Source organism: Pelodiscus sinensis, chromosome Z, assembly GCF_052426305.1.
Source record: "Pelodiscus sinensis isolate ZL-2025 chromosome Z, ASM5242630v1, whole genome shotgun sequence".
Classification (NCBI taxonomy): Eukaryota; Metazoa; Chordata; order Testudines; family Trionychidae; genus Pelodiscus; species Pelodiscus sinensis.
This window is the reverse complement of record NC_143085.1, coordinates 32,853,973-32,876,108: the sequence shown is the minus strand read 5'-3', so window position 1 is coordinate 32,876,108 and position 22,136 is coordinate 32,853,973. Positions and strand designations below refer to the sequence as shown.

General features: G+C 46.3%; 1 protein-coding gene across 1 annotated transcript in view; it reads left to right on the top strand.

The window, feature by feature from the left end:
- Positions 1-3,680: 3,680 nt before the first annotated feature.
- TMEM116 (transmembrane protein 116) overlaps positions 3,681-22,136 on the top strand; it is a 34,224-nt gene continuing 15,768 nt past the window's right edge. The window contains exons 1-5 of the mRNA XM_006121773.5: positions 3,681-3,884; positions 4,562-4,608; positions 5,175-5,238; positions 9,955-10,086; positions 19,870-19,974. Of these exons, the coding sequence (XP_006121835.2) occupies positions 3,822-3,884; positions 4,562-4,608; positions 5,175-5,238; positions 9,955-10,086; positions 19,870-19,974 (411 nt within the window). The 5' untranslated portion in view covers positions 3,681-3,821. The remainder of the gene's footprint in view (positions 3,885-4,561; positions 4,609-5,174; positions 5,239-9,954; positions 10,087-19,869; positions 19,975-22,136) is intronic.

Sequence of the window (22,136 nt, the reverse complement as noted above, 5' to 3'; positions counted from 1 at the left end):
ATTTCAGTTATGTTGATGTACTCCCCAGACTTCTCTCAAGTACCCCTAAGGATACTCATACCACTGATTGAGAAACACTGGTCTAGATGGTGCTTGGTCCTGCTGTGACTGCATGAGTCTGGACTTGATGACCTCTAGAGGTTTCTTCCAGTCTAGTAATCTATGAATCTATGTGCTTGTCAGTGGTATTTTCAAATTCCCAAGACTTCTAGTAAATATCCTATCCATATCCATCCTTATATTACTGGAGATTCCTAATTTTTCTCTCTAAAAAAGGATTTGAAATTTTAAAAGTATTTGTTTTGGATTTCAACTCCTCTTGCAGTGTTTGTCACCCAAACACTGCAGCACTCTATTAGGGCATGAAAGCCACTAACTAAAACTGACCATTCTGTTTTCACCAAGTGAAATGCAAAAAAACTGATCAAACAGCATTAACAGTGAAAAGTAAATAATATCTTAAATATTACTTCAGCATTAGTAACCTTCAACATGATTAGGAACACAGAGCATGATTTTTTTAATAGATCTGTGGTAATTAACTTGTGGAAAATTAACTATAACTTTACACATATGGAATAAAGCAGTATAATTCTTGATTTCTGCCTTATATAAATACTGCATGGCCAACAAAAGCTTTCTTTTTAGCTGTGATCTCTGCAGCTACAAGTCTCGTTTACTCCCCTATCCCCCATAACTGGAATTTCTTGTGCCTGGCCAGTAACCCACTCTTTCATTAGCATAAATACGCAAGATCCACCTTGGTAAAGGAAAATTGGTCCAATAAATGTGATCTGATGTTACTGACTGTTATCATTGGGCAATAGAATATGATAAACTCAGATTGCTAAAAGTAGAGAACAAGATGACTCCCGCAGCCTCAGTCCTCATAGTGTTTACTAAGGTCAGGTCTACTCTAAAGGGGAAGGTCGAATTAATTACACAGCAGGAGTCAATGTACCTTGATTCAAGTTTCCCTGCCATGGAAACTTGCAAATGCAGGAAGCTGATGGGAGCAAATGCAGGAGTACAGGCTGCTGACAGGTGTGCCCTCTGAGTTTGATTTAGTGGGTCTTTTCTAGACCCACTAAATTGAACTCCAGAAGATTGATCGTGGCAGCATCAATCTTCCCCAGAGTGACTACATGATCTATGATTGAGCTGATTATTTCTTTCTATTCTCAATAGGTGAAACTTACTCCTGTGCAGAGAAACAGCACAAGGTCTGCACTGTTTAGATCCTATAAAGGCACCATAGGATTTAAATGAGCAAAGGGCATTGGACAGGCTTTCTGATTATGGGTGAATTTCACGTTCAATATTTTCCATAGTTCCTCAATGTTTTCCATAGCTCTATATTAATTATGGAGAATCATGCTCTTTGTTGTGCCTTGTATCTTTATTCTTCAATGGTACAGATCAGGTGAGGACACTTGTGAGAATTTCAGTTACTGATCAGCTCTTTTGTACCACTTCTCTATCCCATAAAACATCCATCAAAATCTATTTTATAATGCAAAGGTAGGAGTCCAGACAGTAACTCTGTAATCTTTTGTAAATATAAAATAGGCTCAAATCTTAGCCCAGGTTTACACTACCTCTTACTTTGGAATAACTTAATATACTCAGGGGTATATAAGTTACACCAATAGTGCCTAGGTGGATAGCCCTATGTTGGTGGCAGAGCTTCTCCTACTAATCTAGCTACCACTTGTAGACATGGATTTATTATGCCCACAGGAGAACACTGTAAATACACTCCAACAGCACCAATGTACTGTTTCTCATGTAGACTAGCCCTTTGGGAACAGTAGCCCCACTCTTGCAATGCTGACTTGTTCCTATAAAGAAGGTGTAAAATGTGAACAGCCCTTGAAATGGGCATAAATACCACTTGCCCTTGGTAGAAGAAGGATTTAAACCAATATAATTCATGTTTTGGAGGAAGTGCTGGCGGATCAGCCTTGCTGCAGATTGATAATCCATGCAGAATAGAGGAGACAGGGAGCTTTGGCCTAGACTCTCAAATGTATTTAGTTGCCTTAATCCCAGTGGCAGTTACTCTGTGTTGGGCCTAACATACCACACCAATGACCAAGGGGTGCCCCGATGTCTTGAGAATTATCATTATTAGTGCAGCAATGCCAGGAGATTTGAGTCAGGCTCAGGACTCCATTGGGCTAGCCTAGCAGTGAGCAACCTAGGCTAGACTAGCTATAGGCAACCTGGGCTGGATTACCAAGGAGCAACCTAGGGAAGACTAGCAACAGGCAACCTATGCTAGTGAGTAGGCCACATGAGAGGCCCTCCTTCATCTCACTGGGCTGCAACACTGTTGTAACCAAGGCAGTCTTCCAGGGAAGGGCTGTTTTGCTAACTGTGCTTGCACACCTAGGATTTGTGGGGTTTGATGACTGAAGGGTAGCAGCTGTGACTGGATGCAGAGAGAGCGCAAGGGTCTCATGGTCAGTGTTGTGTGCAGGCAGCACGCACTTCACCTCACCGTGCCCTCCCTTTGTGTGTGTGTCACTTCAATAATATCGGCAGGAAAAAACCTACACAGCAGAGAAACCAGCAGAATCTGGCAACCCCATGCATGGGCAATGGTAAATAAAATGTCTCACTGGCCATACATAGAACCCTGATGGGCCAGGTTGCCCACCATTGGGCTGGACCCTTTGTGTACGCAGATGCTTGCCCTTGAACACTTACCACAATGTAAGGAGCCCAATTATATAAATTACTAGCAAACATAGAATCATAGAACCAGAGAGCTGGAAGAGACCTCAGAAGGTCATCAAGTCCAGCCCCCTGCTCTGGGCAGGACCAATCCCAACTAAATCAACCCGGCCAGGGCTTTGTCAAGCCGAGACTTAAACACCTCTAGGGATGGAGACTCCACTACTTCCCTAGGTAACCCATTCCAGTGCTTCAGGTAACCCATTCCAGTGCAAACGGTCTCCTCTCCCAATTCAGAGGAATTTCCACAGACTAAAACTCCCATGATTTCCAATTCCTTAGAGGGAATTTTCCACCCCATTATCATTATTACTTCTAGTCCGCTAAGTAACGCAGCCTGCTTCGATTTTAAGCTGTACTTGTCCCCTGAACGCTTAGTATTCACGCTGCTCCCGGAATAGGTTCCGTTCTACGAGCACATTTCCACAAGCCGCTGGCTTGGTTTTTCCCCAGCGCCGTTCTCTGCCGGTGACTGCTCCGGGCTCTCCATTATCCTTGACTGCAGGAAAGGGCTCTGCTGGCTTCGGTACTGCTGTCCCTTCGTGCACGGTGGTCCCAATCCGGCCCATTTGCGGAGCAAGATGCAGGAGCCACTTTTGCATGAAGCCTTCCTGAACTAATGCAGGCTGAAGAACACTTTCCCATGAGCGCAGAGGAAGGGACGGAAAATGGGGGGGAAGGGGGACAAGAAAATGCGAAGGATGACTCTCGAAGGAATTGAGCAGAGGAACGGAGAAGGGGAGCGTTCACACAGACACATCCAAAGGGACCGGCTGCCGCAGCGGCAGGTGCTTATGCGACAGAGGGGGAGAGCTGCCCATGTACCAGGGGTGGCTTCACTTCCCAGTCCATTCCGAGCGGCTCGGGCTTCTGCGCCGTCTCTTCTCCGCCCTCCCAGTCTCCCGCATTCCCTCTGCCCTCCCCTTCTGCTCTGCCCTGCCCCGGGCTGCCCGTGCTCAGCTGGGTGGGGAAGCTGCGCGGCGGCCAGGGGCAGGACTAGCCGGACCGGGAGGAGGAGCCGGGCAGGGGCTCTGGCTGGAGCACTGAGCGCAGTGCCCCGGGCAAGGGGCTGCCGGCGCCCGATGGCTCTCGCAGCGCAGACAGCCGGGCTCAATGTCACCCGGCTGGACCGGGACTGGCAGGAGGTGAGTGGGCGAGTCCCTAGGACTCCGCCAGCGAGCCTAGCCCAGAGCCAGCACTAGCTACCCATTCCTTGGTCTCACCACCCACCCAGCCCTCTGAGCCCCTGGCCAGCCCGCACCGTCCGTGCGCTCCAGATACCCATTCCTCGGATCTCATCTCTTCTATCCCTTAGTCTCTCCATCCGTCCCCTCCGATGTCCCTGCCAACTCAGACAGCCTCCCTCTCACCGACCCAATCCCTCTACCCCGCCGTCCCCTCTTAGCTCCCTCTCTACCCATTCCGCCCAATGCTTCCTCTGGCGATAGCAAAACATCGCCTTCTCCTGCTACCATCCTTCCTTCTCCCCTCTCTCCATCTTTCTAATCCCTCCTTCTCTAATTTTCCATCTGCGCTCTGGAGCCATGCAGCTCATGTCGAGCCTCTGTGATGACACGGCACCTTGCATAACCTAGCCCTCAGTAAAGAAAACCTTCTTAAGAGAAATTTGGAGCTGGTTCTTTCAGTTTTAAGGTAGAGACATGGCTTTGAGGTTTTCCATCAAGCACCCAGGGTGTGCCCTGCCCCTCTGTATTTATGATCGAGTTTGGACAATTTAGCCATTTTTATTAGAGATAGAGAATGGGAATGGAGAGTATGGTTACAGCTGCACTTACCACCCGCTTTTTTATGTACCCCCCAGGTTTATTCCTCTATACAATGGATACAGTTTGTCATGGCCACTTTAAGGTACAGTATATTGTTTGAAACTAGTAAGCAAATGTCAGGAATGAGAGCCTTCCCTGTAGCTTGCTTGAAGGTGTATTACTCCCTTTAAATCTCCTTCATTGGAACTCAAGACAGGAATTTATTATTGATTATTGTCTTCTTATTAATCTACTGAATATTTGAGTAAGTTTATCTGTCTGCCTGTGTGTCTGTCCCCTAGCGGACGGACATGCACTCTCTCCCGGCTGTGCCCGCTGGAGCTACAGCAGCCAAGAGGAGGCACTTCTCACCTGGCCCCAAGCTGCTGTGGTGAAAAAGGACTGAGCTAGTTCTCTGTCCCTGGGGCAGCCTGCAAACGGAACCCCTTATCCCCACCCCCACCCCAGAGCAATGATTTACATGAAGCAGGGACCTTTTCATTTTATTTTCCAAAGCTCAACAATTAATTGAGTAAAGAACCCAAGAAAGGCCAGGTCAATCTTCTAGAAAGAACATAAAAAAGAGAATAACAACCCAGACATACACAGATCAAGTGAAACAAAATCCAAAGTAGCACTCTCCAACAGACCTGCTCTTCATTTTCTCAGTGTTATAGGTTCCAGCTCAATTATTGCCTATGCTGTCTTCCAAAATGTGGTGAGATCCCCAGAGGTAAGGATTCTGCCTTTCATTTTTTAAGTCTGAATGTTTACTACCCTGAGGATAAATCATGTTTTATGTAACAAAACAGATGTGTGGGCATGAGTTCTCCACTGTGACGGCTTTGAATTCTTAGGCACACTGTTTTTATTATTACCAGAACAAACCAAATGCTTAATACTGTGGGGTAGATGAATAAACAACTCACAGGTATATGCTTTGCTGTAATTATGCACTGCTTCATGAAGCACATGTGCTTTCAATGATTTTTAATCCTTCCCCATAACATGTATGTAAGTGGATAATGCTAAATTGTGCCTATATAGTCTAAGTCAAAGACTGAGAACCAAGAAGCCTTCATTCCAACACTTCACTCTGACACTGACTCTTTTTGGGGAACAGTCACTTTGCCTCTCACATGGATTTTTTTCAGTCTGGCTAAATAGAAACAAGACTAAAACTACTTCAGAAGATGAAGGAAAATAGTTGCGAGGATTAAGAGCATATAGGAGCATGTCAAAGGATATGAGTATTATTGTGTCAAATTCTGCACTCAGATACCCACATTCAACTTCCATTGACTTTTGTGAGGATTCCGCACCTCTGACCAAATATAATTACATGTAAAACTATAAGCATTATCATGACTGCAGCTGAACAAATGTTTCACAACAATTTGTTCATTGAACTTCCTTTTCTGATGATTTAGCAGATTGTAAACCCTTAGATTAACTCATGATTCAAAAAGATACATTGATTTATGCTTCGCTTTTCTACCAAATATGAATAGCCTCAAAATATTTACTGCAAATATTTGAGATTCAAACTTCAGAATTCCAATGGTTTAATTAATTATGCACGTCAGATGGTGTTTCATTTTGCTGACTGAATGACCACTGGAAGTAACCAGTAAACTGTAAATTGCAAATGTTCCAGTCAGAAATAATTTACAATTCACTGTCAATTAAAATGTTTGCATAACATTTGCTTTTCACAAGAATGTGCACTAATAATATTCAAGAACTTCAAAGTTAATGGAAAGTTGAGGGCGACTGAATAGTATTTTGTGTCAGAAATTAGGTGAGCTGTACTTCTAAACCAGTATTCTGTTATAATTTATCAAAGTTTTCTAGTTCTGTATCTTCCTCATCTCCAAAGTATGTCACATATTATGAGTCCCACACACCCAAAACTCCTATGGAACATAGTGTGTGTGAGCTGCAGAGTCCACTGTAAACTTAGGGGACTTATCCACAAAGAGCAGATAGGGCCTCGGTATATAAGACCTCATAGAAAAAGCCCACCCTAAACACAGAATCAACTTCCTGGAACTCAAATTGATTTACCTTGGAAGAATGATGGCTGGGTTATCCCTGCTAGGATTGGAGGCACTGGCTCTAGGGAGCCCATGTATTTCAACATGAATGGCTAGAGGTGATTAGACTACCCCACCTGTGTCAAAAAGTGTCTTATTTCAAGAACAGTGACATCATTAGTTTGATTACATCAGAACACAGCATTGGCAACTGTGCGGCAGGCTTCGAGACTTGTATGAAAGTTAATTCCTGGCATGGTAGTTAATTCCTGATGCTTCAGCAAAAGCTGCGTATCTCAGTATGCTCCCACTTCCCCCACTGGTTGTACAGTTCTGTAAATGAAAGCCATAGGGAGAATCCTTCCTGATGCTTGTCAGGATCAGATTATTCCCTGATATTTAAAGAGTAATATGTTTAATAGGAAGATTTTTTTCCCAGTTATTGAAAGGTATGGGAATCATAGGTACCTATCTTTCCACACTATAGAACTGGCAGCTGAATGTTTCATTGTTGAAACACATTTTCTGGATCTACAGAATCCAGAAAATCCTCTACATTAACTAAATTGTGTTTAAGGCATGACATGCTAACAAAACAATTTTGCCTGTTTTGTGATAAAAAAGAACAGGGTGACTCAAAAATATAAGCAGAGCTAAACCCTGGTGCCTCTATGGGTACAGCATTGAAGAAACAAGGGCTACGTCTAGATGTCTAAGTTTTCCGTTAAAAGCATTTTCGGAACAGAGCGTCTAGATTGGCATGGATGCTTTTCTGCAAAAGCACTTTTTGCAGAAAAGCGTCCGTGCCAATTTTTCCACAAAAAAGCCCTGATTGCCATTTTTGCAATTGGGGCTTTTTTGTGGAAAACAAATCTGAGCTGTCTACACTGACCCTTTGCACAAAAGTTTTGTGCAAAAGGACTTTTGCCCGAACGGGAGCAGCATACTGTTTCTGCAAGAACACTGACAATCTTACATGAGATCATCATCAGTGCTTTTGTGGAAATTCAAGTGGCCAGTGTAGACAGCTGGCAAGTTTTTCCGGAAAAGCGGCTCATTTTCCGGAAAAACTGGCCAGTCTAGACACAGCCAAGGGTTTTTATGCAAACAAATGTGCTTTAAAGTGTCCCCAGCCTAATCTAAACATATATAAAGTGGCTATACATTTTGTTCAGCTAACCAGCAATTTTGAGCCATTACATTTATTTCCTTCAGTGTATAAATGATTTGGATTTTCTTCCTGAAGGAAAGAACTGGCTTGCCTTCCATGTTAACCACAGCATCACCTACTCCTCCAACTTCCTTGTATATACCTTTACCTAGATAACCCGCTTGATAAATAGTTGAGTTTTGCTACACTTGTACAGACTTGGGTCATCTGTCCACCCATTAAAATTGATCATCGGCCTTCTTCCAGATTTGTTTTTAATATACCCATAGTATCAATCATGCATAGAATGCGACACTGCTGTACACCTGCTTGGTTCTGCATGGAGAAATGGTTGGCAATGTTTCAAAAATGTTTTAAGAGGGATTAATAAATGCAATGAACCTAATGATGGGAAACTAGCTCAAGATACTTAGCAATACAAAATTTGATTCATAGGTTTGCTGAGGTGACGGGTCAATGCACTGTGCTAATAAAAATAGAGATCTTAAGATAAAAATAAAAATTTGCAGTCTCAGCCACTCTATAAAACCTGAAGGAAAAATATACCTTAGAAAGAGCTTAAACAGATTTCACTATCTGTAACTAATAAGTACGGATAAAACAGCCTGCTAGTAGATTTTTATTGCTGCTGCACTGACTAAATCAACAGGTCAGGAAAAAGACAAGTTCAAGCAAATATAGTGATGTGCACATTTATTTTCAATTCAAAAGCAATGTCTGGCCAAATTCAGCCCACAAGTAGGTTCCAAGAAATAAATAAGGTTTCCCAAATCTAAAACTTATATAAATGTTTGCATGTTTTGCTTAATTTTAAAAATTCTTAAAAAAAAAGACTAATTTTTTCACTCCTGAATGCTGAAAGTTAGGCACTGAAATCCACATATAGGCACCTAGATAATACAGGCAGTCCCCTGTACACAGCAGGGAGACAGGAGCAAAGCCGCAGAGGCGGCGGGACCTATGCGCCTCCGCGGCTTTGCTCGGGTCTCCCTGGTCTGCTGGGAGGGAGGGGGCACAGCTAGTGCGCCCCCCTCCCCCAGCAGACCAGGCTTTTGTTGCGGGACGCCTGGGGTAGAGCAGCTGGGGTGCTGCTGGGTTGGTCCTGCGGGGACCTACCCGGCAGTGCCCCAGCTGTTCTGTCCCAGGAGTCCAGATTCAGCCACTGTTGAAACTGATCAGCAGCTGATTCCAGGAAGCCGGGGGCAGAGCAACTCTGCGTAGGGCTTCCTGTAGTCAGCCGCTGATCAGTTTCAGCAGCGGCTGAATCTGGAGCCAGTTCCGACTTACATACAAATTCAGCTTAAGAACAAACCTATAGTCCCTATCTTGTACGTAACCCTGGGAATGCCTGTAGGCCTAGTTTCACCTACAACTTACTATGTCAGTGAAAATGTGTTCAGCATTTTTAAACAAGAAAATCTTTCCCTGCAGTGTTTACAACTCAAATGCAGGACTGGCCTAACCATATAGGCGAATGAATCAGTCTCTTAAGATGTGTCAAAAACCTGGCCAGTGGGAGAGGCAGGAATAAGCCTGCAGGCGAACACTTCCCCGCACTGCTGTTCCTCCAACCAGAGATGGGGAAGAGAGTGGGAACAGCAGCATGCAGCGCTTCTTCCTCTCTGTGCCAGGCAGAGCTGGCCATGAAGGGGCTTTAGCATAGGCTCCCCTGCTGCTTCTCCCAAGTTATTGAGTGTGTGTGTGTGGGAGAGGGGAGGGGGTTAAGTCATAATTCCCCAAAGGTGTAAAACAACCCTTGGGGTGGCCCTGTTCAAATGGATGACTCTTGTGCTAGTGCATGAGAACTTGAAATTGGCTAACTAAAGTGATATTCCATTTTCCAAGCTATGCTATGCAGCAGAGAAACAAACACCCATTGTCAGAAAAACATCTGATTTTTCAAAATATTTCTGTGTTTGTCACCCTGGGTGTTACTAATAACACACCAAAAGGAATGTATGGTATTAAACCATAGATTTTGAATTTTCAGAGCTAGATTTGAAGCAGCTCTCAGGTTATTGGGCAGTTGCAAATGCGGCCCAAGATAATTAAATCTGGGTGCTTCTATTGCAAACCTGTACTGAGTACACAAGTCAATCCAACTTCCTCCATGTAGCGACAGCCGCATTATAAGGCTGGCTTGGCACACAAGTATATCAGGAAAGGATGGTGAAAATGAAATCCTCATTGTAGCTGACCATACAATGCTCACCATGCAAAATGATCAATTCAAATTTTCTAGGTGCGTCCTCTCTTCTACCTGAGCCTCTCTGACCTGTTTTTGGGGATGTGCTGGCTCATTGGAGCACTTCTCTATACCACCCCCAGCACAAATCAAGATGTTGTCTGCTATAATCTTCAAACAACTGGTCAGGTGAGTAACTTTGGGTTATCAGCTTGTGAGGTCAGGTTGCTTTGCACAGGACACAGTGATCCTGGGCTCTGATCCTGGCTCTGACAGTGACTTGCTGAGTGGCCTTAATAGGTAAGAACCCTGTGTCTGGTCTGTAAAATGATATTTGTATAGGCCTATCTCACAAAGGCAAAGTCTTTAAGGCCTGGCCTACACTACTTTGGAAGGTCAAAGTGAGATATGCAACTATGTTGCTGGAGTTGCATATCTTATTTCGACCTTCCGATGTAGTGTAGACTAGGCCTTAAATTACGTAGCTGGACTTGACATATCTGACATTACGTTTCTGTGCCATTTACACAACAGGAGACTAATGGGAGCAAATGTTCCCATCAGCTTCCCTTACTCCTTATGGGCAGGGGCGGCCCGAGGCCGGCTGTGGCAGCTGGCACCCCAGGTGGAAGACACGATCAGCACCCCCGCCTGCACGGCCGTCAATGGCCGTGATGTAATCACGGGGCACCCTGGCGCCCCATGACGTCATCATCAGGCACCAGGGCCGGCAGCACCCTACGCGACCGCCTAGTCTGCCTAGGCTCACGGGCCACTCCTGCTTATGAGGAGTAGGAGTACCAGTGCCAATGGGGGCACCTTCTGAGTTTGATTTAGCAGGTCTTAACTAGATCTGCTAAAGCGAACTCCGGTAGATCAATGGGGCAGTATAGATTTTCTGCATAGTGTAGACAAGGCTTAGAGACAGATAGCATTTTAGGGTCACTCTTGGGGAGTATTCTGTTGTCTTTGTCAAATGAATTGATCTCATCTTCTGATGAGCAGGTACCCAAAGCTGCCTCTGTGACTGTACTGCTGTATTTCCATGCTTCTCCTTCCTGTAAAAGAACAAACAAACCCTGGTATTCCCCTCGGGCCTAGCCCTGTAAATCTTATTCATATGAGTAGCCCCCATGGGATTTGTTCCTGTTACCCTTCTACCAATAGTCTCCCAAGCAGTCCCACTGGATTACTCTATGCGCTGCTGTGCTCGTGATACACTCTCAAGGTCAGCTGTATGTCCTATTCTGTGCTGAATTCATGTGCAGGAGCCTCAGTGAAGTGGAAGCATTTTCCTGACAGTTCTCTTTGTCTTGTCGGGTTGCCGTGGCATCATTAGGGTTTCCTCCGGCCAGACTCAATTTGTAGCTGCCTGAAGCATACCAGGTAATGACCAAAAGGAGAGGAAATGTGTGAGGGGCTGCAGGCAGGCTGTGGGGATGGTAGCAATGGATCCGTGCAGAAACCCATTGCCCCGCAATGGCAATAGGGCTTTGGAATGGCTTGTGCTGTAAGGAAGGGAGAAAATTTAGGAAGTACTTTGTCTTTAGGACATTGAGGCTATTTCAAGCAGGTCTGGTCATATTAAAGATGAACTGAGCTGAAGGAGCTTAAGTGGGAAGCAGCGGTGAAAGTAGCTTAAAATTTCTCACAGGCACTGTCCTATCACAACCGGGGTTCCTGCCAACTCTTTAAATAGCTCCCTGCTGGCTTTTGCCACAGCTCAATCAGCTCTTGTTGGAGCTGTGCAATAGGGTGCACCTGCTTACTGTCACCTCTTCTGGGAAGTACAATAGTGCCTTTTAGTGGGACAAACCCTGCCTCTGCCTGCATGGCCAGGAAAATCCCCAGATGCAGAGGAGCTGATGTGCTTGCACTCCAGGGAGGGGAGCAGATGCAAAGATTTGGGTAGCTGCACATGGGGTGTTCTTGCCTGTTCCAGAGACCCCTTTCTGTGGGACCCCCGAGCATACTGGATTTGGGGTTGAGAAAGAGAAAGGACTGACTGATCTGTTATAACTGTGGAGAGGCAGCCTGTTAGCTGTGAAAACCACTGTGCTCCAGAGGCAAGAGTGGTGGTCATGAAATTGCTTCACTTCAGTGCCTAGAGTTGATAAATCCTTCATCTCTGTCCCAAGGAGCTCCCAACTCCCACGCTGGCTTGTGTCAGTGCTAAGGCAAAGAACTTCATCTACAATAACTAACTCTCACACTGTCTCTGTGAGTTACATAAAGGAATCGCTGGGTTGTGTGAGGATGACATCAGGAATTGATAGAAATCAATTCACCCATCACTTCAGTTGGCTAACCACACTCAGCAATGCAAGGCCACCATGATACGGTGAGAAGTGAAGAACACAGAAATCCCATTGAAACTACAGGGCGAATCCAGGGAGACAGCTTTTAATTACTTGATCTTCCGTTTGGGCAAGGCACAGTGTTACTGCCATGGCTCCTACAGGCAGTGCCATGGGATCTTTGGTCACAAGCTGCCAGGAGTTCAGTTTTATGTCTAATATAGAATATAGAGTCAAGTAATTGGCTTTAAAAAAACAACCTGCAAAGGCTGAAAACCATAAAGCTTCTGTTATGTCCTCCCTAGCAGTGTCCATTAGAGTGCAGTTCTCTGGACACAGGGCTAGTAGGTTGTGCCTTCTAGAACAGGAGAAGGCAACATACTGTAAGCAGCAATGTTACATTAATCTCTGGGGTGGTGGAAAAAATGACCTAATAGGTTTTCATTTCTTTAACTGCTATATTGCCATCCAGACGTGACTAGGGCTTGTTCTAGTTTGTAAGCCACATGTTCAGTGACTGACAATGAGGGGGAGTGTGCAAGTCTGGTGATCAGGGAAAGTTGCAGTGTTCAGAGGGTGGCCGCTCTCCTTGCTGGTCTGTCAGCAGGCTCCTCTCCTCTCCCCCCACCCTGCTCCATTTCCAGCCAGTGCTGGCTGGTGAGCACAAGGAGGGGGTGGCTGGTTATGTCACCTCTGCTGCCCTCCCATTGGCCTTTTACATGCTTCCCCTCTCACTGTCCTCTCCCTTCTGTGCCTATTCACCCTCCCCCTCCCCACCCAGCCCTGCTGCTCCTTCTTAGCCCCCCTGCAGAGACCCAGCCGCTGGTCCCATCATTCAGCTCACCCCCAGCCTGGCTGGCAGGCCCCTTCCTCCCCCCACTGCCTCTGGCTGGGCTGGCACCCAGGGAAAGCTCAAGACGCTATGGCCCAGGGCACTGGCCAGGAGGAGCCAAGCCCTGCATGTGCCAAAGCCCTGGCGCGGGAAAACGTCTCTGCCCCTCAGCTGAGCTCTGGAGTTGCGAGGAGGAAGTGATTTCCAGCCTGTAGGCCCCCAGACAAGGGCACTTCGGCCCCCCTTCATAAGCTGCCCCCACCCTAGGTCCTGTCCCAGGGAGCACGGGGCTGCTCTGTCCCTAGGCACCCTCCCCTGCTGAGCCACCTCTCTGGCCTGGTTGGCTGAAGCCCCTGCAGCCGGGGTCCCTGGGCTCTGGTGCTCAATGCACCCTCAGGCCTCAACCCCTTCCTGCCTGTGCTGTAGCCAGGGGACAGGGGGCAGCTGGGTTGGGTTGGAGGCCAGCAGCAGCCTGGAGGTGTGAGCTGCCTTCCTACATCTTTGGGTGACAAGGGACAGGCTGCTTCTATCCACAGAGGAGTGGGGGAGAGGAAGAGACGACCTCTGGAAAACCACGTCCTCCCCACCACTATGCCCCCCCAAGCAGATCCCACCGATTCCCTCCTGCGCTGCGCCCAGAGGCTGCTGCTCGCCACCCCAACTGAAATCTGGGGGCCTGTGACCCTGTATGCCCCTCACATGTTGCTGTGAGACAGTGTGGCACCAGGTACCAGGAGAGGGGGGTACATCCTGGGGACCCAGTGAGGCCTGGCAGGTAGAGGGCACCCGGTAGGGAGGGTTGGGTCAGGTCGGTCAGTCACCCCCATTCCCAGATGAGAGAGGTGTACGGGAATGAGTGTGTCACCTCTCTCTAGGCAAACCTTAGAGATAAGAAGGCAAATAAAAAGACTCCAGCAACACTGCATTCCTTTTTAACAGGGGCTCAGTCTACTTCATGTTATTTTATATGTTTGTACTGCGTAGTTCCAATTGATTTACATTGAACTTGCTTGAATAAGAGTAATTTTACATGGTGTCCCATATTCAACACAGGGAAATACGGTCACCTATATCTGGTGGAGAGGGCAGGAGAGTAACTCAATGTACAGTATGTGAGAGTGCTCACATTGCTTTATATTTGGTTGCCAGGTTTTTGTGGCACAGTTTTGTGCTGGATTTTTTTTAAACCTCAGTACACATGGGTAATTCTTATTACTCATGACACCAAGTACTGTATTAGGTAGCAGCTATGCCACTTCTAGCTTATCTCTGATCTTTCTAGCTCCTCTTGCGCTGCTGTAAAAACAGTGATATGTGTTCACCTTGCGGTAAGGAACAAAAGGTTTTGTGTGCAATTCAGTCATTAGGGAAGGCATGGTGATAATTCTTGACAATGAGGATATAGTCAACTTGAAGGTTGTATGAGGAGGTCCTGTTCATGGGCCACATAGGTAAGTTTGCTGTTGGAAAACTATCATGAGGCCATCGTTCTTATGAGTGGTGTGAGGATCCCATCGTCCAGATCTGGCTCAAAGAGAGCTGGAATTAGATTGCCTTGGCACATACCTATTTGAGGAGTGACAATGCCTGCTGTTTGTCTGGTTCTGTTTACTCCAGTAAAGGTTGGAATACAAGTTTGCCTGGCATCCAGGTGCTGTTTGGCGTCACAGGAGATGTGGGTTTGGCAGTGACTTCAGAGACACCTCCCTTTGTGATTGAAGGGCAATGAAGGAGACTGTGAGCTTGAGGCAAAGTTCTGGCCCCACTGAATTCAGGGGGTGGCCCTGTCTGCCTCCCCGGTCTACGGCAAAGCAGCTTGGGAGCCTCTGCAAGAAACTGGAGGAAATGGAACCTAAAAGAATAGCTGCAAAATGGGGGAGGCTGGTGTTCCTTGGAAGCATGAAGTCTTGGCCAGTGCAGGAGGCAAGACGCTGGATGACACAGACTTGCAGGGCAATCAGGTACAGCAAGTCTGGGGTCCTGATGAGAGGGATCCATCAGCACCTGGCTAGCCCCAACGTGAGAGATGGCAGTGGGGGAGCTCCTGTTTAGATGTTTAGGCTACTGCTGCCACCTCCTGAATGCAGTGACCACGTGTGAATCATTATCCTGAACACTTATGGTTACATAGGTGAAGGTAGCCAGGGAAGGGGGCTATACGGCACTCACTAGTCCCCCCAAGCCTGTACCCAGGAAAGGACAAAGGCAATGCCTGTCTGATGGGAGAGTATGTAGGTCTGGCAGATCCAACTTGCACTCTGGCAAGATTTGTTCCTGCTATTTACTCTAGGACAGAATTAAAACAACTCAAGTGCTTGCCATAGCAACCCCTGCCTCACATGGGTGGGATGTGTGATAAGGCGCTGGGCAGGAAGAGGAGGAGCAAGAACTCAGGCACATAGGAGACAGCTTGAACAGCACCTCAGCAGAGAGGTGTAAAGTAAACTTTCCCTCATCCACACTTCCATTGCAGAGGCCGACAGACTTGCCAGCCCCTTAGGTCAGGTGGGTGTGTTGTGGCTCCATGCTCTTGGAAGGGGTGGGGCCTTGGGCAGAAGAGGCTTCTGGACTATGTACCCCCAATACCGGTCCTTAGCGCTGCCCAGAGTGTGCTGTTCAAGGCTCTGGCGGCAATTTAAATAGCCTGGGACTCCAGCTGCCACCACTGCCACCGTAGCAGTGGCTGGGAGTCCCAGACCCCTTTGAATCGCCAGCTCCTGGACAGTTGCCCCTTCTCCCCTCCCCCATCAATGGTCCTGTTCCAATCCCTTCCCTGTCCTTATTCCAAGAATCTCAGGGGTGCTGCATTTTGTAGGCATGCAGTAAACGACAACAACATTACATTCCTTTTGTCAGAATGCTCCTTGGCACAGATAAATGCTTATAAAGTGTATTAGGAGCAGAGATGGGCAACAGATGGTTATTTATTACTGTTCTTAGAATAAGTGCAAAGGGACAGCAGTGCAAGGTCCCTCCTGCTGCCTCACCATGTGACCTGGAAGGATTACCAACAAAAATAAAAGGATTTTAGATTGCATGGCCCATTCACTCTTCGGCATTTGTCTTGAGAACCAGAAGCTCAGTTAATGCCAGTTATAGGAATGGTTAAAGCCAGACGGAGACCATACACATTTCATCATATCAACCACTGAACAGCTGTCAAATGGTAAAAGCATTCTCAGTCACGATCAACCTATACTGGATTATTCATTTTTCAACGGTGCTCATCACTTTGAGGCCCGCACGACATCCCATGAGATAGAGAAGTAGGATCCCCATTTTACAGAGAGAAAACTGAGACACAGTGCTGACACAGCTTGCCCAAAGTCACACAGGAAGACTGTGCCAGAATTGTGTCTTGACCATCCTCCCCAAATTTGAAATGTCAATCTAAAAGTTAAAGGCTCTAAGACTAAATCCATTATCAGTCTCTTGAGTGACCTAGCCTCTTCCCATTTCCATGATTTCATTAGTTTTCTCGGAACACAGCGTTATCAGGAATAATTCTGGTATTATTTTTCACTGGCTTGTTTCTCTATTATGATACTGTTTGAACCTGTCTAGAACTGTTTGTGTTTTCACACAAAAACAAGCATCTTAATTATGCTCTGCTTTACCAGTGGGGCTCATAGAGTTTCTACTACTTTCTTAAATGGAAGATAATACAAATCGTAGAGGGGTAGCCATGTTAGTCTGTAACTTTAAAAATGAGTAGTCCTTGATGCCTTAGAAACTAACAAAAATATATAGGATCATGGATAAAAACCACTTAATCAGATGAGTTGGGGTGGAAATAACAGAATCTAAGATATATATAATAGCAAAAGAGTTATCTGTCAATTGTAGGACCAGTGCTAATGAAGCCAATTAAGCGGGCTGGAGGTGTCCCATTTTCAGCTTTTAATGTGAAAATGCAAATATCAAAGGCAGGGAAAATTGGCTTTCTAGTGTGATAACCAATTAATGTCTTTATTCAAGCCCAGGATAGCAATACCAAATTTGTAAATGAATTCCAATTCAACATTCTCTTTCTGTAATTGGGTAGTGAAATTCCTTTGTGTTCAGGCTACTTTTAAATCCATGACTGAGTGTCCATGCAGGTTAAAATGTTCCCCTATAAATTATAGAAATCATAGGTCCTCTCTCCAAATGCAAGGCTATGTTTATCTCAGCATAACTTCACTGTGGTCAGTGGAGTTACAGGTTGGGAGTTTCAATCTATGATTGACCACAAATGAGTTTGGACCACACTTTGTTTCCTTTTCCTTGAGGATTTCCTCCCCTGCAGTCCCCAGCACTTAGCTGAACAAATGAAATGACAAAGTTACATGCTTTCTCCTCAGCTGCCCCTTTCTCATTGTAACCCTGGATTCCATGCGGCAATAACCCACAGAGAGGGTAACATGCTGTAATTGCACACTTCATCTGCCGTCTCCCCAATTAAGTTCTAATGACCTAATCACAATCCTGGTAGATTCCACTCTGTTTGGCTTGCACAATGGAAAATCACAGAATGATTATAAGTAACAACTGAAAAGGGATAAACAAAGAGCTCCTGCTTTCTCCTACACTCCAGCTTTATTTCTCTATGCCAGGCTCCGATGGGGACCATGGCCTGCCTGCTGGATTATCTTCGACACCACAGAAGCTGAGTGCTGGGAGCTAGGAGAGCAGGGCTGATTTCCTGGTTCTGCCAAAGCAGTGGGGGGGTAACCTGTGGTCTGTGAGCCACATGCAGCCCACCAGGGTTCCACGTGTGGCCTGTGAGATATTTTGTCTATCCTTGTCCATGCACATGGTTGCCAGATTCTGCTGGTTTCCATCCATAAAGCAGTTTTTTTCCTACTGGTACTGCTAAAATGTCACACACACAAAGCAAGGGCAGGTGAAGTGAGGTGCATGCTGACTGCACACAGCACTGACTGGGAGAGCCATGTGCTCCCTTTGCATCCAATCACAGCGCTGCTACAGTTCAATCAACACCTCCTGCAAGATCTAAGTATATCAACGCAGTTAGCAAAACTACCCTACCCTGGGAGACTGTCGTTATGACAATCTTGCAGCCCACTGAGATAAAGGAAGGCCACTCGTGCGGCCTACTTACTAGCCTAGGTTGTCATGGCTATACCAAAGGCTCAGTGAGAGGCCTTCGCTAAGAGTGTGTGCCTTAGCACCACCACCTGCACAATGAGGGTAATAACATTTTCTTAGCTCCCTTGGGGCTGGAAGATAGGTAAATGGGTTATGTTTGTAGTGAGCTTTGAGCTCCCCATGGAAGGCACTGAGAAGGCAATGGTTCCTTTAAAAATCCTACAATGAGCCAGAGGGTCACTGCAAGCACATCTTAAGTAATCGCCACTTCTTTTGATCTCCCTACCGATAGCTAAAAACATTTGTGTCTGCAGTGGGGCTGTCTGCACAGCAAAGAATAACCAATGGCTGACCTGTTCCAGCTGACGCTGGCTCATGGGGCTCAGAGCGCATGGATATTTGATCGCAGTGCAGATTTCTGGACTTAGGGCTCTGGGTCCCGGCCTTTCCACACAGTCCTGGAGCCTGAGCCACAGGCCAAGCCCAGACATCTGCAATAAAACACCCCTAAATCCAGTGCCCCACATGCCTGAGTCAAATGGGCCAGCTGTGGGTAACTAGTTGCTGCATAGACATATCTCATGAAGCAAGAAACCCAGTTTCTTGTATTTCTTCAGTGGTCTCCCATGTAGGGATGTAATAGAGTCAACTAACCGATAAGCAAAAGCTTATAGGTTAATGTTATAGACTACAGGCATTCCTCTCTCCCTCTCTCTCTCTCTCTCTCTCTCTCACACACACACTCACACACACACACACACAGTGTAATGGAAGCAAATTAAGTGGCAGTCTGTGCTGTCTCATGAGAGAGACAACGTAGAAGGCATAGCTTAGGGACAGGAGGACCAACATGGGTTTCAGCCATCTTTGTACTGTCTCAATTTTGTACTGCTGGGGAGTTGGATCAGATTGGCCCCTGATGTAACTGTTGGGGAGCTGCTCTGATGTAAGACAGGGTCCCCTCAGGTGCCTGTGAGCTGTGCCCATGGTGCTGGAATGTGATGGGCATGTGGTCTTCTGATCCCAGCTCCGTTCCCAGCCACAGGCACCAACTCTGCATGGGCGCTGGGGCTGGTGCATCCATGGAAAATACAGTGGGTGTTCAGCACCCCCAGTGGTGACTCTGCTGATTGCTCATTTCCCTCTCTCCCAGTGCCTCCCATGGTGCTGAGGAAGGGGGAAGAACAGGGGCAAGAAGAGGGTGCAGGAAGAGATGAGACAAGGGGGTGGATTTGAGGAAGTGTGGAGGTGGGTTTGGGGAAGGGGAGGAGTGGGAGCAGGGTGGAAAGGGGAAGGCCCTGGGCAGAGGGGCTGAGCACACCCCAGGAACTGAGGAAGTCAGTGCCTGTGCCCGCCAGCTTAGCCCCTTCACTGGGGGCCTCTGAAGGAAGCAATGCTGGGTTGCTTACTCCAGCCCTGTGCTGCTCCAGAAAATTCTCTCCTTCCCTCCCCCTCCACCCTTTGTAGCTCCTTTACTGCAGCTGGAGCAGCCTGCAAGTTCAGAGGGAGGGCCAGAATCGCCTCTTAATTTTTGGCAGGTACTGATTTTTGTATCTGGCTCTCTAGGCATTTCTACCAGGCTCAGCACTCTGAATTTCTCTTGAGCGCTTTGTGTTTCCCTCTCTCAGGACTCGTTTTTATCACTTGCATGGTGTTGTTTTCTCAAGGGCTCTGGGTTCATTGGAGCTAAAAGGGGCTAAGGTACAAACGATAATTTGATGGAATTACATATGGCCTGTTTTTATTTTTCAGATATTTTATGTAGCGTCCTTTCTGTACACTGTCAACTATACTTGGCATCTGTACATGGATTTAAAGGTGAAATACAATCAGAACCTGTACAGCATACCCCCCCACGTGAGTGCTACCTGGATAATTTTTTATATTATTTATTGTGTGTTAAGAACTAATGTTGTGCATGGTGTTATACAAGAATAAACTCAACAACAATGCTTGCCATAAAGAGCTTATGCTCTAAGGCCCTGATCCTGCCTCTGATTCTGTCTGAGCCGGTGCCTGTGCCCAGAGCGTCTGACAGACTTGCTGTGCTCTGGACAAAATTGGAGGGGGGGAGGGATGCAGCTCTGAACTCTCGAAAGGGAGGGGCCTCAGGTAGAAGGGGCAGGGCTGGGGTCAGCCTCCATCAGCCAGTCCTTCAGCACCATCTGGAGTGTGCTGTCCAGACTCGGGTGATTATTTAAAGAACCTGGGGCTCCAGCCACCACTGCTGCCCCAGTCCAAAACAGAGAAGACAAGCTGCCCAATGGGTCTCATAAAATAACCAGGAGGGCTAGATTCTCAGCTGATATATATGCCCATAGCTCTCTTAAAGTCACTATACTTTTGACACCAGCTGAGCCTCTGGCCCTGAGTAGATTATTATTGTCACTAACCTACTTCTAGTGGGCATTGCAGAAGAAATGACCCTTCCGGAGGGGTTTTCAGGAAAGCAATAAGTCTTGACAAGCCAGAATGCTGGGGAGGCAACTTGGGCATGAGCATGGAAAAAGGCTCAGAGATTGACCATAATGCCTTGATGCTTCAGTTTCCACACCTGTAATATGGGGATAATACTTACTGGCTATCTCACAGGAGTGAGTTATTTCTGTGAAGTGCTTTAAGAGCTTCAGGTGAGCAGTGTGATGGAAGTGAATTGGCATTTAAAGTACTATTCATACTTTGTGCGGGACAGATTAGCTCTGTGGAGAAGGGGTCCTACTATCGTCATTAGCCTTTAAAAATGACTCTTCAAGATCACGCGTGACCCCAGGAACAGAGAAACAAGGATATAGTCCTCAGAAAAACACACTTTGCGTGCAAGCTAAATAAACACTTCACACACCCTGTGACCAAAATCTTTCTGTTCAGAGCAGTTTCCTTGTTCGCACTTGGCTGCACTCTGAGTCACTGCTATTTGTCTGAGAATTCCTTGTGGCATATTGTTACCGAACAACAATTTCTTTATATACCTTCTTTGGCTCATCTCAGTAAACACACTAGCTATATTTCTGCATTTCATTCCACTTCTTAGTTGAGACTTCGCATAGACTTCACCCTATACAACATAGTGTTAAATTCCTTAGAGGGCTCCCATTTTGTGTCTCTATTGGAGAGCAGCAAACTTGACACTTTTAAGAACTTCCGTTCTTAGATTTTGGACTAGCTCATGAGGGCATTATTTTTCTTTCTTCATTAGTCCTTATGTTCAGATCCCAGTTTCTTTTCAAACCTTTTATTTCTAATAATCAGCCGCCCAAACTCTGGGATTATATGAAATTTAGGTCTCAGTCTTGTGACTTGCAGTCATCTCCAATCCTTTATTTCAGATTTAGGGCTCAATCCACCTGGATTGATCTCACTACTACTCCATCATAGATTCATAGAATCATAGAGCACTGCAACTGGAAGGGACCTCGAGAGGTCATCGAGTCCAGTCCTCTGCCCTCATGGCAGGACCCTGTACCATCTCTAGACCATCTCAGATAGATGTCTGTCTAACCTGCTGTTAAATATCTCCAGAGATGGAGATTCCACAACCTCCCTAGGCAATTTATTCCAGTGCTTAATCACTCTGACAGGAAGTTTTTCATAACCTAAGGGTCTCTTTTTTCCCTAAAAACCAAAGGAGCTCAGTCTTCTCCCTTCTTCCCTGCCTACACGTTTCTGAAAAAGACAGATTCTGAAGATGTGATATATTCAGGACACAATCTGGTTTGACAAGCAGCTGTGTTCCCTCAGCTCTCTAACTGGGCTGCCTTTTACACTGGTTTTGCAGTGGTCATTAACAGTCCTGATCTGCTCTTTCACAGCCTCCAGCATTTAAATTATTCCCAGTTACATTGTGAGTGCTGCAGCCAACCAGTTTGGATTTACACTGCAAGGCAACATCAGCAAACTCCCAGTCCCAGACTTTCCCCAGAAATGTCTGTCTTGTACTGCTCAGCTCCCTCCTGGACAATGCCAGCTCATATAAAGTTGGGCATTTTATTCATCAGAAATGATATGCACAAATTCTGTTG